This window comes from Peromyscus californicus, unplaced genomic scaffold, assembly GCF_007827085.1.
Source record: "Peromyscus californicus insignis strain IS unplaced genomic scaffold, ASM782708v3 Scaffold_5__1_contigs__length_169319896, whole genome shotgun sequence".
Lineage (NCBI taxonomy): Eukaryota > Metazoa > Chordata > Mammalia > Rodentia > Cricetidae > Peromyscus > Peromyscus californicus.
Genome location: NW_026294573.1, coordinates 159,772,182 through 159,789,314, shown reverse-complemented (window position 1 = coordinate 159,789,314; position 17,133 = coordinate 159,772,182). Strand labels below are relative to the sequence as shown.

The window sequence follows — 17,133 nt, the reverse complement described above, 5'->3', positions numbered from 1 at the left end:
AAGTGAAATCCACCCATTCCCCTGCCCCCTTTTCCACACCATTTATTTCTAGTAGGCCTCTTGCACAATCCCTCTTTTCTCTCCCCCAATAAAAACTCTTACAGTGGATTTCATTGTACCTCGTGTTTTCTCTCACATGGTAGATGGTGCCTCAAATAAAGAACACAATTGACAACAGATAATTTATTTTGGGGGGATATGCATTTATTTAGGTCATATTTAGATTGGTGTAGCTAATCACCAACTCCCATTTTAAATATCCCAATTTGAACTGTTTGTTTGCTTATACATCAATTAAGGTTAATATGATTCTTGATTTTTATTTTTGTTTGAATAGTATTCTTGACTTTTTCTCCTGGATTACAAATTACTTAAAACATAATACTAAGATCTTCTGTGTTTCTGTTCATTTTAAACAAAATGTTCTATTTGAACATCATATGTATCATTAGATAAGTAACAGGAGAATAGCCAGGAATGGTGTTTGTGAGCCTGCAATCAGCGCTCTAGAGGCAAGGCACAAGGATCGTGAGTTGAGACCTGACTGAGCTATAAAAGACAAAGAAATCAATCAATCAATCAATAATAAATAAGTAAATAAATAATAGGCAATAATAACAGAAGATACTTCTGTAATACCTTACCTTTTCTAAACACTTGTCTAAGCACTTTACATGTATTAGCTTATTTATTTTTCACAACTCTTTGAAGTGTGTTCTCTCATATACTTATTTTTAAACTAAGGAGCTTGCAGTGTGTGTGTGTGTGTGTGTGTGTGTGTGTGTGTGTTGAGGAATGTGTCCAAGATCGCAGCTGGTAAGGAGGGATTTGAAGCTTCAACTAATCAGTCTGACTGTTCTTCACTACGATATTAAATGAAAAATACTAGGCAATCAAAATTGTATGTTGAGCTCATTTTTAAATATTATGGATCCTAAGTGCTGTCTGATGTTTGTGTTCGATTCCCATCACTACTACAAATACCTGAGTTAAGGCAACTTCAAAGAAGGAAGTGCTCATTTTGGTCCACAGTTTTAGAGGTTTGGGTCCATTGGATGTTTGTCCCATGGGGGAGGCAGAACCCTGGGGCAGGTAGAGTGCGGAGGACCAAAGTGACTTCACCTCATGGTGGATGGGATGCAAAGAAACTGAGAAAGGCCCAGGAGCCCAATATACTCTTCAGTGAGACACTCCAGTGATCTTGTCGTCTCCCACTAGACCCTCCTACCCCTACAGGTTTTATCACCTCCTAATAACCCGGGCCGAGAACCCAGACTTTAGTGTATGGGTCTTTGCAGGACAGTTGACATTCAAACCTTAAGTGTTCTCCCCATATCCATATGTTGAAATCCTAACTGCCAGGGTCAGTAGTTTTAGGAAGTAATTAGCTTTCATGAACAAGTAGAACCCCCCTTGAATCGTACTGGTACCTTATAAAGGAGGCCCATGGGAAGTCAGTCTCCAGTCTCAGCACGTGAGGGAGCAAATGACACATCTGTCAGTGTGGAAGCAGGCCCTACACAGAGCAAAAGTGCCAGCACCTAGACCCTATGCTACCCAGCCCCCAGAACAGTGAGGGCTGCCTTTCTGTTGTTATTATGACATGTGACATAGTATGACATGTGTCATGCTACAATAACTGAAATGGATTCAGATACTAGGTTTTTCCCCATGCCCTCCTTTGTGGCTATTAAGAAACCTTTTTAAATTTAGCAACATTTACAACCTGCTGAAATGATTATTTTCTCTTCCTCATTAGTAATGTAATAGTTTTCCTGTTATGAAAGTAAAAAGTACCCAGGGCTTTTGTATAATAGAGTAATTATATTTATTGACGGATGCATTTTATGGCAAGTCACATTACCATTAACCTCTCAAACTAGGAGCACAGTTCTGAACATTCCTTTTCTATGGCTTGGCCTGGCAGGAGACAGACAAAAATAAAAGCAAGGCTGACAACCAGAAACATGTCAACTGGAGACCTAGAGAAGGCTTACACAAAACACCTTCTTTGGAAAGAATTTTTTTTTTTTTTAAGACGGGGTTTCTCTGTGTAGTTTTTGGTGCCTATCCTGGATCTCGCTCTGTAGACCAGGCTGGCCTCGAACTCACAGAGATCCGCCTGGCTCTGTCTCCTGAGTGCTGGGATTAAAGGCATGCACCTCTGCTGCCTGGCTTGGAAAGAATTTTAAACTTACAAGGAAGTTGGGAGAAGCATACTAATTTGTAGGAAAAAAAAAACATGAGAAACAAAGTAATTCATAGACAACAAACACACCTTTCATTCAGATTATACTATTGTTTGACTTTACGCCATTTGCTTTGCCATTCTCTATGGATGGGTATGTATGTGTTTACAAACACACTCATATATTGTTCTGAAAACGTGAGACTAAATCACATACATATGGTCCATTACCCAACATGTCATGTATTTTCCAAGAACAGAGACAGTCTTTGCCTTAATCACAGTTCATTATAATCTAATCCCCTGTGTGTACTGTAATTCACAGACTGACCCAATGTTTTCCTTTGTAACATACACAAGACACATCCAGGATCATTCACTGCAGGTAGCTGCCATGTATTTTCAGTATAATGTAATCTGGAAGATTTCCACAGCCTCCTTTTATCTTTTATGACATTGGCATTTTGAGTAATCCAGTCAATATCCTCGTTCGTTTTTAAATAAAACATTCCTCATTCTTTAATTTCTTGGTTGATTCCTTTTGATTATTCTCACATGTGGATGCCCAAACACAATGTTCAATAGATGACATTACTTCCTTTGCAGGGTGCATGTTGCTCGTCTGCCCTTCATTGGTGAGGTTTATTTCAACAACCCAGTCAAGTGGCCGTTCAGTTTTGACACCTCATATGCATTATTTCTCCCCCTTGAAGTGCATTAGCAGTTTGTGTGAGAATGCTTTAAAACTGTGATGTCATCAGCAATTTGACAGGATTTGGAGTCAACTGGGAGACTCACTACTCACTGTCTATGAGAATGTTTCCAGAGAGATTCTACTGAGGAAAGAAGAGCCACTGCATGTAGGTGGTGTCATTCCCTGGGCTGAGGTCCCAGCCTGGCTAAAAAGGAGACAGCTCGCTGAGCACAGGGTGCATCTCTCTCTGCTTCCTAGCTGCAGATGCAATGTGACCAACTGCTTTCTGCCTCCGTCACTCTTGCTCCACCATGATGGACTGTATCCTTAAGCTGAGAGCTGAAGTGAATCCTTCCTTCCTTCAGTTGCTCTGGTCAGCTGTGTCGTCATAGCAACGAGAAAAGTAACCAGTGACAAACAGGCTTAAGCTCCTCCTCCTCATCACAGTTTCTTCTAGCTTTATAATCCATTGATAATTTCGCTTGAGCCAATATTTGCTGTGGTGGTTGGAAACCAATGCCTGTTTTCCAGAACTCCTTTCAAGTTTAGCTGCTGGTGCATGCACTCTACAGCTCCTTCCCATCTTCTGTCTACCATCCACCACCTAGCCACGATATCAGCACAGAGTCTTGGGTTACTCTTTTTCCCAGTGGTTTACAATTCATGATGATTTAATTTATGAATTTCTGATTTATTAATGGTTCTAAACTTGTGATTTATCACGTGTTTTTACATCCAAATTGCCCCAAGTTTAGCCAATGGAAGTTTATTTGTGTTCAGATAACACACCTCTATCATTTCTTTGAGTATTTTTGATTTTTAGTGCATAAAAATGTTTAAATCTCTCTTAACACCTACTCGATACTGATGTGAAATCAGCCATCTCTCCAGGGGACTTTGGTTCCTTTTGGTGAGAAATGGCATTAGACACCAAGCCCCGAGTGCTATTCCTGGGCTATCTGTACTTCTGAGCTCTTTGGGGAGACAAAACTAGGAGACCCAAGCATGTAAACACACAATAGGTACAGGCACACATCACACACATACACATGTAGTTGTGCTTGTACAATTGTATCTCTTTATGAATATACACACAGCTTAGAGACTGTGTTAGTCAGACATTGTCCCTGTGACAAAACACCCAATATAAACAATGTGTGTGTGTTTGGGGGCGGGGGTTGCTGGTAGCTTTGGAAGTCAGACTTCCAAATGCTTAGTTAGTTACAGTAGTTCTGGGCCTGAGATGCCACAGAACATCATCACAACTGGGTTGGCAGAGGCAACCCAAACTCCTGGAAGATAGGAGGCATAAAAAGAAGAAGGGGACTAGTGGTGACCTTTAAAGGCATGCCCTCAGTGATCTACTTCTTCCATCTAGACCCCACCTGCTGAAGTTTTTATCATCTCCCATGACAGCACCACCAGTTAAGGGTCAAGACTTCAACACGTAAGGTACATTTCATATTCACACCATGAAATAAACCATGGATTTATACTGATCCATCGCATTTATTCATGGATTTTCCCCTGCCTTCTCTCATTCTGTATTTGTATATGCCATCTACCACCATGAACATCTGATTGCCGTGAGCAGCCACACAATTATCATTTACTCAATCACATATTAGTTTCATTCTTACATAAGCACATTCTTGCATATCAAGAATTACTGGAGTCAGTAATTTTACAGCTAGTTATTTATTAAACACAAAAGAGACCATATGTTCATAAAGTCTTGTACAAGAATGTAGCAGCTTTATTCATCATATACAAACACTGGTTATATAACCCAATTGTCTCAATAGAAGGATGGATAACTAAAATGATACAGTTATACACTGGAATAATACTCATCAATAGAAAGACTAATACATGGAACAATCTGGATGAACCTGAAAAACATAATGCTGAATTTTAGAAAGGAAACAGAAATGAATACATGAGGTCTGGTTCTGTTTTAGGCAAATCTAATCTAGCACCAAATCAGTATCGTCCTGGCTTCTTGTGGGTTGAGGCAGAACAAATATTACCTGGGGAGGGGGATGAGGAAGCTTTCTAAGATCAAGGAAATGTGTTTATGTTGGTCAGGATGTGAAGTGCATAGGTACATGCACTTGTCATAATACACTCAATTGCTGTGATAGCTGTGCATCTCATTGTCTGTACATTATAAACTTTGGCTGAAATGGAATGGAGGCTGCTCCTGTTGGCTGAAACTCCAACTGCCCAGTTTAAAACAGCTCATCCTCTTGCTTTGTTTCCTTTGTGATTTCCCCTGCCTCATAACTGTCCAGGCCCCTAGAAACATTTATCACTGTTAAGGTCAATAGTCTTACTTTCTTTTAGTATTTGATTACTTCTTTTTATCATTGTTTCAAACAGTATGAGCACAGCCTAGGTTGAAATTTAGCAGACAGTGATTTTCATGGACTATTTGTGTCTAGTCAGTACAGAGGGATTAACACAGTAAAGACATGGATGAAAATGGAAAATGTCTAAATTAACAACTTTCGGTTAATCCTCAATTTAAACCTTTGCCTATAGGGCATATTAAGACAAATGCAAAACCCAGACAAATCGGCTGCAGTGTACGCAGGTCTTGAGGAATGATTTCCAATCTTAGATGGTCAAACACCGGCTGAATGATGAAATGATTTTCTCAGACCTTCTCATAAATTCTGGTGCAGACCACACCCTTCATCATACATTCCTTAAAAGAGGGAGATTGGCTATTTAAAATACAAGTTAGAGAACATGACATTTGGAATAAAACAGCAGTTTACAACGAACTCATACGATTGCATTTAGAAAGGAATAAAATATTCATATGCCAGTTCTCCAGCAGTTCACAATTATGACCACTGAAATTTGAGGAAAACTTTGAAAGTTGATCTGTGTTTCTATCCATGATATTTATTAAGCAGCAATTTTTATGCATGGAATCCAAGAAAAAAAATCACAGTTAGCCGGGTGGTGGTGGCGCACGCCTTTAATCCCAGCACTCGGGAGGCAGAGCCAGGCAGATCTCTGTGAGTTCGAGGCCAGCCTGGGCTACCAAGTGAGTTCCAGGACAGACGCAAAGCTACACAGAGAAACCCTGTCTCGAAAAACCAAAAAAAAAAAAAAAAAAAAAGAGAGAGAGAGAGAGAGAAATCACAGTTATAACGCTTACTGTTGGTTGTCAGCATTGTGGGAGTTAGAATCATCATAAAGATAAAAGAAACCTCAAGGCATGTCTTTGAAGGAGAGTCTATATTGGGTTAGTTGAGGTGGGAAGACTTGAAGACCTGACACACATTGAGAGAAGTGCGTTCCATGGACCATGGCCTTAGACTAAAACAGAAGTGGGCAGGGTACAAGTGTCCATCTGTCCTTGCTTCCTGATGTCCACAACCAGCTACATCAAGTGCCTGATCTCCTGTCTTCCCTGACATGATGGACAGTATCTCCTCTAACTGTAGATCAAAATCCTCTTTGGGACCTGAACCCCACCCCCTCCTCTGCCGAAGCTGGTCTTTGGCATCGACTTCAGTGTGGATAGGACTTCACCTTGGGTATTGCAAGCCCCTTCTCAGAGAAAAGCTAAGTAAGAGTAAGGTGAAAAGTAAGAACATATGTAACACAAATCTTAAAAGGTCTTATAAAAACAAACCCGGAACCAGGTATTGGGTGAATGCTGAAAGATCAGAGAAGCAGAACAAGCCACAGCCACCTCACCTCACCAGTTCCTCAGCTGATCCTGTTTCCTCAGACTGGAAGCCTCTGAGTTCTCATCCAGAATGAATCTCAGTTGAACTGCTGCTAAAAGCCTAAAACCTTAACCAGGCTCTCACTCCTGGTCCTCATGCCTTATATACCTTTCTGCTTCCTGCCATTACTTCCTGAGATTAAAAGTGTGTGTCACCATGCCTGGCTGTTTCCATTGTGGCTTTGAACTCACAGAGATCTGGATGGATCTCTGCCTCCAGAATGCTAGGATTGAAGGTATATGTGTGTGCCACCATTTTCTGGCCTCTATATCTAGTGGCTGTTCTGTTCTCTGACCCCAGATAAGATTTATTAAGGCACACAATATATTGGGGAACACAATATCACCACAAACATATACTTGAGAAGTCATGGGCCGGAAGGAGTCTAAAGAAAGAAGACTCTTAATTGATACTATGCAGTGTACTCTTAAGAAAAAAAGGATTAAGCTTGCTTCTTCTAGGCTAACAGCCTTCCTACAATTTGTACAACAATTTAGTCCTTGGTTCCTGAAACAGGGACCCCTGGACTTGGAGACATGGGATAAGGCAGGTATCACAACCACAATTAAATGGAGCAAGCTGGGACCTAGAAGGCAGGCTGTGTAATGCTTCCCAGGTTGGAGCCAGAGGGTGACCCAAGTCCCTTCGGAAAGACGGTTTCCACTGTTGGAACTTGGTTTTGCCTTGTGTGGTTTTGTCTGTGCCCTGTTTTTTCCCTCTTGAAATAAAAAAGAAAATTTTATTTTTGAAAGATTTTAAACTGTTTTAAGAGGAAATTTTGGAGTTTTACAGAACATTTAAATTACAAAAATACTGGAAAATACTTAAATTGAGAGCACTTTAAGTTTGTAAAGAGACATTCAGTGCTGCTACACCTCTAAAAGGTCTGGGAACACATGCCAGTGGAAACTTTCTCTCTGCAATGTGTTACACCAGGCCCTTGACACTGAAAGCAGTCCCCTGCTTCTACCTCCAGCTCCCCCGTCACGTGAAAGGACACCTTTGTTAAAATGTCACAGGTCAAAGCAAAATATCTTTCATGTTTCCCAGGTTCCTGTAGTCTCCAAGGTTTAAAGCTTAAGAAAGTGATAAGAAACTGATTTAAGGTATATTTTTAAAAAAAGATTTGTAAGTCGCTCATTGGGCATGGTTAAAATCTATATAATTTGTAACAAAATTTGGCTTTAACATATAATAAAAAGCTTATAATTAAAATTCTATACATGGGTGTGTGTGTGTGTGTGTGTGTGTGTGTGTGTGTGTGTGTGTGTGTGTGTGCATGTAACTTGGATTATCATAGTTTGTTTTGTTTTATGGGATCCCTATCTGGGACATGGAGTGGGTTTAATGGGATCCCAATACTCCCGTCCAGGACAATTAGTGAGACATCCATCACCACCCACTTGCTTCTGTTTCATTGCTGGAAGTTTTTGGTCTGTCGTTTATGTATGTGGATTGGTCTATGTTTTCTGGTGTGTCTGTAAGTTTTGTTGCAAGCATGGAGCTAAGACAAATGGGTCAGATATTTTTCCTGTCTCTGCTGCTACCATCTCTGAGCTCTCTGGTCACTGGATTCAGTTTAGCAGAAGTTTAGATGTCTTCTTTGTGTGGATAACATTATTTAAAGTTCCCTCTGTGACCTGAGTCAGGTTGATCTGCCTGACACTGATGGGAAAAGTGTTAGAATTCTGCCCTCCCTCCAGCCACATGACTTCACATGTTCAGTTCAGGAGTTAAGCAAAAGTCTTGCGTCTTTCACCGTCAGTGTGTGCTGGCAACTATGCTCCGGAGTAGTCACGCAATCAGTGCCTGTGTGGTATAGCTCCGCACTGGGAGCCCTTAAAAAGCTGGATGCAGACCCTACCCTCTCTCTGCTCTGCTCCGCTCCCCCCCCCCCAGTCCACCATCTTTCTCTCTCTTTCCTTCCCAGGCCTGGTCCTTTTATCTCTCCTCTTCTTCCTCCTAATAAAGTTCTCTGCTACTAAGCAACCACATTCTGTCATGACCCTGAACTTCCCACTAGTAACCAACACTGCTTATCATTCATTTCAAAAAGGAAACAAAATAGAACAGCCAAAAAAACTATGCTTGGTTTATGTGAACATTCGGCACCTCAAGATTTATAAGTTTACTAGATATGGTTAAAAATCTGTAAAATCTATTTTTTTAAAAAAGGTTAAAACTAGTAACCCTGAGAGTTGATAATTAAAAATCTATGCATAGGCAATCTTAAAAGAACCCTGTGGCATGATTCCATCTTTAGGCAGCCAAGTGGCTGGTCACCATCTTTGCTAGGGTTGGAGAAGACGGGTGTCATGTGACTTCACCGCCATCCTAATTAAATGCGACCACGTGAAGTGGGCCTACCAAGGAGGGAACAACAGGTCTCCAAGATATTTTTGATTAGGATAGATTTTTATATGATAATTCCTGTCCTGCAAACAAGGTTTACAAAAGACAGGATTTAAAAACAATGTTTGCTTAATAAGGCATTAAAGCTACACCTCCATGCACTCAGACGCAAGAATGCACAAAGCCAAACTGTAACGCTGAGTCACCGGGTGAGATTGGTTTTAAGATATGAAAGGGTCACAGGGAACAGCTGAGGCCTGCAAAAGAGAGCCCAGTTGCAATGGTGGACCTTAACAATTTTGGAGATGTTGGTGCCATATGCTTGTCATCGGCACACGTGGCTGTGTCATCACAGCCACAATTAAATAGAGCAGGCTGGGACCTAGAGGGCAGGCTTTGTCATGGGGATGACCCAAGCCCCTTCGGAAAGACGGTTTCCACTGTTGGAGCTTGGTTTTGCCTTGTGTGGTTATGTCTGTGTCCTGTTTTTTCCCCTCTTGAAATAAAAAAGAAAATTTTATTTTTGAAAGATTTTAAACTGTTTTAAGAGGAAATTTTGGAGTTTTACAGAACATTTAAATTACAAAAAATACTGGAAAATATTTAAATTGAGAGCACTTTAAGTTTATAAAGTATTTTACTATAATGTCTTTATTAATATGCAGTCTTGATAGATGATAGGTCGCTTTAATGGCAGCAAGCACCAAGCTCCTTTCTCCCAAGGCTTCAGCTGCCTTCTCAATTCTCTTCAGGCCTCAGGCCTCACTTTCCTAGAACTGCTGCTACTAGGTCTACACACAGTTTACCTGGCTACCAGACTCAAAAAAAGAGATAAACTCACAAAACAGATTTCAGTGTAGTGTTTTACCATTCCTTTATTTAAAGGAGCTCGCTTTACAATGACTGCTCCCAGTAGTCAACCACCTGTATCTTGTGGTGAATGATTGAAGAAAAAAAAAAAGTGTAAAGTTTATGTAAGGTCTCTGGATATGAAAGCTTAAGTTATGAAGATCTAAAAAAAAGTTTTAGGGTCTAAGAAGATGTTTTAAGGTGTGAATAAAGGTCTGAGGACATAAAACAAAAAGTAAAAAGGTGTTTTGAGGTGTGTGGATGCAGTTCGTGAAGGTATAAGAAAGAATATGGCTTTAAGGTATATGAAAACTGGTTCAGATTTCTTTCCCTCTCTATACCATTGTTACATTAAGATTTCAAAAGTTCAGAGTTTTCACTTTAACCAACGGAGTTCTGAGAAGCTTTTCATCTAGTGCCGGTAAAGCACGGCTCCTATTCAGTCACAAGCTCAAGATTGTAAGTTTTCTTTGGTTGTTTTTTAAGTATAGATTTAAAAGTGCCTCTCCTTGTGCTAAAGACATCTGTCTAATATCTGTTCACAGTCTTCTAAAAGGCTCTTGTAAGCTTCAGGGAATTGACTCGGATCCCCCCCCCCCCCACACACACACACACCCCATTGGTCAGATGAATTACAGATAAGTACCTGTTAATCAACAGCCTATTTTCCCATTTCCCCACCTGCCAATTCCTGGCAGTGTGTGTGGGGGGGGGGCAGGAATTCTTCCCCTTTCCCTGATCTTGGGACTCCCCTCCCCCAGCTACCAGGACCGTGGACCTGGAAGTTTCAACTGTACACCTAAAAGAAAAAATAAAATTAACTTTATGTTCTGCCCCTAATATGTTATGTGTCTGCTCCAGCAGATTTCCTATCATTTAAAGACTTCAGACTGCTCCAACTCCAGAAGTTCCCACAGAGCCAGGCCAGCAAGAGAAGCAGCTGCTCTTCCTGGATTTGGTCAACATTCCAACCTTTTGGGTCCCTAACTAAGCCCCAATGTCAGCAGGAAGTAGTCATAGACGATTTCTTCATCCCTTATCGTTCGTTTATTGTCAACAAAAAGGCTGGGATGTGTCAAGTTTCAAACCCGGGACAAAAGGCTGAGGTGCCTATTTAACACATCAAAGTTGGACCTAGCTGCCAGGTTCTCCCAGAATCCCTCAGTCCCTACCTGTTACAGTCTAGGTCTCACAGACCCTGCCCTTTACCCTGAACTCCTTGGGCAGCCCTTCCTGCAGAGGCCCTATATAATCCAGACATTTTCGTTACAGGCCTTACATGGCCAAATTACTACAATTGACTAAGTTAAGTCATGCTGTTACAATCTTTCTCAGCTTCCATGGTGGAAAGATTTATAAATTCCTTAAATTCTTTTGGGACATGAAAATTTGGGGCATTATTCTAGCCTTTGTGCTCATTCTTCTCCTTCTCCTTCTGGTCATCCTCTGGTGACTGACAAGCCCTATTAGATCTCTTCATAATTTCTAGATGTCTAAATGAAAAAAATTTTAAGAAAGAGGAGATGGCACAGACCGCATGTGCAACCATTGCTGCTTGACAAAGTGCCACCGTTTTGATATTGCACACCACACTTCTCCAGCACCTTTTTACTTTCCTTTTTAATGATTCTTACTGTTAATGCCTTCCCCTTTGGGAATTTTGTTTGGACTTTGAATGATGAATATGTGTACAATGGTGGCCTCCCTAGACAAAATAATTCTTTGGTGAGAAATCCCTGCCACTGTGGAACCAGGAATTCCATTGTGCCTTCCTAACTACACCAAGATCAAGAAAGTTAGAGATTTACTAGACACACCTGATCGCAAGGATGAAATGCCTACAATTCAGATGTAAAGCCTGAGGCCATTAAAGGCAAGAGTTCAGTTAATAAGTATAGAGAAATCAGAATGGTACTGTGTAATGGGAAAAGAGTAAGACATTAGGACTTACTTTCCATTTTGAGAGTGTTAAGAGGGAAATAGGTCCACAAAGTAAGACTAAGACACAAAAGGATGCAACTAGGGAACAACTCAATGCTTATCCTCTTGAGGAATGAAAATTGCTCTTAAATTGTTGTATAGTATCTGCTTGCAGAGGAAGTCCTTTTCCCAAAGCCAGGCATTTGGATACGGGCCGCCATTCCCTCAGGGGCTTGAGGAAGGTTCCTGCTTGCTAAAGCAGTCATTCTCCTTATCGCTGGCTAGAGGAACTTGTGGCCCTTCCATTAGAATATACCCTGTGCTTATTGTCAAGGTCAGTGCTAGATTCCTCAACCCCTGGTCTCAGTCCACACCCCAGCTCACATGCCCCCTTTCTCCCATTTAATCCTATACGCAACTCTAAAATATAAAAGGTGTATTCTTTCTTCAGTAAATGCTGCCGGCAGTCATCCGGATTCACCCTCAGATTGTGTCCCATCCCCCCATCCTCCACACTCCACACACCCTCCTGGGACCCCTACCCACTCCCCCACCCTCCACCCCCGCCGAAGCAGATCTCCAGCATTGTTCTCTCTGAAAATGTTTTTTTTAAAAAAGCTGGTTTTAGTCTCAAGGAGAATAGTGACTAATAAAAAAAGGTTTTCACATTTGCCTTACCCAAAGAGCAGTCTAATAAACTCCCTAAGAGATTTGGATTGATTGATCTATAATGGAGCCCTCATGTTGGAACTGACTCCCCATGTAAATCTATTGTGCAGCGAGAGCTAAGACCCGATACACACTGAAAGAAATACTCAAAACATTAGAGGATTTTATGTACAGTCAGTGCCTGTGCTAATCAGTGAGTAAAGAGCCACAGCCTTAAAAATCCTCAGAGTCCATCTCGTGGACTCTTTTTCCTTATTCTGATCTGCCAACTAAAAGGTCTTCAGGACTTACAGCTTAGATTGCATTTTTTAGATTGGTTAGTGTAAGTTCCTATGGACTATTGAAAGCAAAGTGCTCTTACTACAAATGATCTATATATTATTGAGCTTGTCGGGGTTATATTTTACTTTCTAAGTATACACTTAGCTTTTTGGGGTTTTTTTTTTTGTCCAAATAAGTGACATTTATCCATAGTTCCATAATTGTTTAAACTGCTACTTGAACTGCTATTTATTGTTTAGCTACTGCTCCTTGAAAGTCTTGAGCTAACACAGGACTTAACTATGAATCTTTCATGGTATTTCCCCTCAAACCCCAACTCTGGCTTTAGTCTTAGCATTTCTGTTCCTTTGTATTCTAAAGAACAAGGGGCATTTTGAAAGCAGCATAATCCATGTATTTGTATAGATTACTTCTGTCTTGAGAACTGGGGATGCTCTTACCACTACCATCTTCCCATCCAGCAACTTTCTCTTTATGGTGGTCTCTTTGCCATCCCATTTCTGCACGTGTCTCAGCGATCCTCTCTCCAGCGTCACCATGCTCTACGAAGACAAGTTCATGTGGTTGGCTTGCCTCAGTGTCCATGACAGATGTCTCAAAAGTCATGTCCATTTCCCACCCCTCTGGCTCCTAGAAGGAACAATCCTGACTCTCAATAGTTGACTGGACCAACTTTCAAGAAAAATATCACATATTACCTTGGTTTTTCTGTTGTCAGCTGTGGTTTCTTCAAACTCCTGGCCCAGCTTAAAGGAGATCTCTGTATTTTTAAAGGCACTTTCAGTTCTTATGGTCATATAATCCCCCTTCTTGCTGATGATCACATTGGGCTTGGCCAAATTTCCCAGTTTTCTGTTGGCTAACCCTACACCTGAAAAGCAAGGCAATACCAAATTGTGTTGGTAAAGGCAGCACATCTGAGGGACAATGGTGGCCACATTCTGTATCAGTGGTACCTTCAGTGAGCAGATGGCGGGGCTTCCACCCAAGGGCTTCCTCCCATGCTTCAACAATGAGTGAAAAGCATGTCAGTGACATAAGCATTTAGTGTAGTTCTACAACAGTGATGCCTACAGAGTTCACAGAGTAAAACTATTCAGTTTGCCCATTTTGCCATGCCCAGTGCTACCCTTACCACAAAGTAAGTTATTTCAGATTCATATGAAGCATTAAAGATATTTCATTTTGTAATTACAAACGTTGTAGCTGCTTTCAATGAGACAATCTCTCTTCTCCCTCTCCACCCCCCACACCGTTTTGTAATATTTTCTCCGTCAATAAGGAGCTATGGGCATAGCGAACAACCCCCTTCAAATCCTTGATAGAATCTCATTTCTGACATTTTGTAGTTCCTAAATCTGCCTGATGGAAAAACCAAAATAAAACAAACTGTCTGTCACCCTTTTCTGTGTGTAGCCACTGTTCCAACACTTCATTAGTGTGACTGAATCTGAACTCACTGCCGCCAACCAGTTCTTTTGATCTCAACCACTTTTAAACATTACAAACATCCTCATCCAGGAGATGTTTCATTTCTCAAGCTTCACACACTTATGAGATTATTTAATAATAGACAAACTCAAGGCAGAGAGAGAAAAAGAATTTTTAGCTTGTATAAAGATTAAAATTTTAAGTTGCAGTTTTCTAATATTCAACTCTTAATCTTATGAGCATGCTAAATTTCTATTAAACCAGCTTTCACAAAATCCCAGAATACGGATTGACTAAAATTCTAATATTTTTTCCCAAGTCTCCAATGACAAACCTGTGAAGCTGTCCTCAAGTTCCATGCATATAAATACCTTCATTTAAGTTAAGTTATAACAATTAATTGCCAATTAAGTGGAAGTAAATTTTATGAGTGACACAGAAGATTGCACTTCAGCCCATACAACATTCCCCAGACACCTGGGGGAAAAAAAGAAAACAGAAGAAAATCTCGCGCATCTTTCTTTAAAGGGATGTTCACCGTGGAGGGTTTCTCACCCAGAGCTTTCATGTAGTCATCAAAATGCTCACTGGAGACAAGTTTCCAGGTGCCTAGGAATTTGTTGCTCATTGTGACGGACGAGAGTTCAACACAGTTCCTGGTGGGACGCAGCAGATGTCCATGAGCTGCTGAGACCTTACACAGTTCTTTTCAAACATACCCAAAGCATGTGACTTACCCTGAGATCCAATGGGGAAAAGCAGTGACGGACCGGGTGATGAATGACTCCTAAGTCATAAGCTGCCTACTCATGGGAAAAGAAGCCCTCATATAATGTCCCTGTGTGTTTCAAAACCATGAAAATAACTGAAAGTATTGTTTGAAACTTCAAAATATTTTTTTGGTTGATCTTACATTGATATGAGTGTTTAAGTCTTTCTATGTATTATATGATCGTGTGTGTGTGTGTGTGTGTGTGTGTGTGTGTGTGTGTGTGCCCACGAGTGTGTATGAGTGCACATTCATGTGTATAGGCATCTTGGTGACTCTTAATCCTGATTCTGCACAATTCAAATTTCTTAAAAGAAGGAAAAGGTCTGTGAGCATTGTAATAAGAGTCTCAAATATGCTGTGGGAGAGAAAAGGAGGGCCACAGTGTGAGGACACATTCAGAGGTGAGGGAGGCTTGGCATAGTTTTCGTATTCTGGGCAGGCTGAGTAGGCAGACAAGAAGGTCAGTCTGTCACAGCAGAGCACAGAAGTTGCATTCATGTGTCAGGATGAGAAGCAGCACTGTTGTGTGCTCTTTGACCACAGTTAAGATTTCATTTCAGGTTCTTAAAGAGCAAACCTGGAGATAATAAGTTCTTAGTTTCTATGACAACTTTGAATTTAAGACACTTAATAAAGATCTAGAGATTTATAAAAAGGTGATTTCCCACAAAATAACACTGATGGATGCTGAGAGCTCAGTGTAGCATGGTCCCCGTGTGATGGGCTTGCTTCAGATCGCCTCATTTCATCCTCTCAGCCCCACAGACACACACTATTGTATGTCCAGCTTGACAAGGAGGAAAAGGCAACTTATTTCCAAAACTAAAACGAAAGTCAGGGTTTAAGCTAGCTTTGTTCCTCAGTGCTGGACTCTAACTCTGGACTAATATCTCCCCCCCCATCCCCACAACAAAACACACACACACACACACACACACACACACACACACACACACACACACACACATACATACACAGGTACACACACACACAAACACAAACACATACACACATACATACACAGGTACACACACACACAAACACAAACACATACACACATACATACACAGGTACACACACACACAAACACAAACACATACACACATACATACACAGGTACACACACACACACACACACACACACACACACACACACACACACACACGCATACATGTGCACATACCCACACAGACCCTGACTGACAATCAGAAATCTTAATATCGCCATGGCCTTTTAGTACTCTCTCTCTCTCTTCTCAACATCAGAAGTGATAATCAAGTGAACCAGGTGACACATTAGAATCCCAGTCTTTGACCAGGGGGAGCCAATGTCAATCTAGTTCATATTAGTCTTGCTCCCAGGAATGGCTGGATGGCTGCCACTCCTTCCTGCCAGGTTTTCTATACTAGCATTAACGCTGGCTGAGTAACAACTATTAGCACTGGATTTTACATTTTCAGCACACAAGTTGCCAGTGCTCACGGCTACAGAACTAAATACCCCACAGCCACTTCACTTCTAACGGATAGAATCCTTCACTACAAAGGCTCAGGTCCCCAGTACTGTAGCTGGACCATCTCTCTTGCAGTCACGTGGTTTGGCATCAAATGGACTGAGAAATGAGGCAGCATATACAGTGAGCCAGGGTCATCTTCCATTGCCAGTGTCTGGTAATTCTGCATGGGATCCAACAGTGAACAGGAGAGTTCCTTAGTCAGCCCGCTCCTAAACCCAAGGTAATGTAAGTGGAGAAAGTTTGTTGTATTGGGATAGAAACAATCAAACAAGGATTAAAAGGGGCATTGTGGAAGGCCTCAAATTCAAGGCCATTAGGATACTTTAAGACAGTGAGACTCTGTCTTAAACAACAGTAAAGAGCACTCATATAGTGAATATGCTATTTTCTTTTCCCAAGACTTTATGAAGGTGATGGTATCACTAACACCCCCACAAGCTTTTGTCATCCTTATTCTATCAAGAAGTACAACAGTCAATGTGTAGTTTTTCTGCACAAGTTACTGAAGGTTTTCTTACCACTCTACCCGTATTCAGGCAGAGTACAAAAGAAGGGATCTGTGGATTCCAATGGCCCCTGAGTTAAGCATAAGAATAAGGATGCTGTTCAAGATTCACAATAGGCCATATGTACTGCCATGGTAGAACACTTAAAACAGTGATGCAATTTTATACCAAGAAAATAATCTCTTTTAGGCAAATCATCAATTG

The 17,133-nt window shown here is 41.0% G+C and overlaps 1 protein-coding gene across 1 annotated transcript; it reads right to left on the bottom strand.

The window, feature by feature from the left end:
- Positions 1-4,615: 4,615 nt before the first annotated feature.
- Positions 4,616-14,812, bottom strand: LOC128097555 (myelin P2 protein). The gene is made up of 4 exons (XM_052718147.1): positions 14,690-14,812; positions 13,402-13,574; positions 13,144-13,245; positions 4,616-5,592 (listed from the first exon to the last, which is right to left on the bottom strand). The coding sequence occupies exons 1-4, from the start codon at positions 14,760-14,762 to the stop codon at positions 5,542-5,544; spliced, it is 399 nt and encodes a 132-aa protein (XP_052574107.1). The 5' UTR covers positions 14,763-14,812; the 3' UTR covers positions 4,616-5,541.
- Positions 14,813-17,133: the final 2,321 nt, after the last annotated feature.

Bases quoted from the DNA above. Each gene is read 5' to 3' on its own strand.
- LOC128097555 (XM_052718147.1), bottom strand. From the start codon at position 14,762: ATGAGCAACAAATTCCTAGGCACCTGGAAACTTGTCTCCAGTGAGCAT. The intron at 13,575-14,689 runs GTGAGAAACCCT...CTTGCTTTTCAG, and splicing joins TGACTACATGAAAGCTCTGG to GTGTAGGGTTAGCCAACAGA. The intron at 13,246-13,401 runs GTAATATGTGAT...TTGTCTTCGTAG, and splicing joins CTGACAACAGAAAAACCAAG to AGCATGGTGACGCTGGAGAG.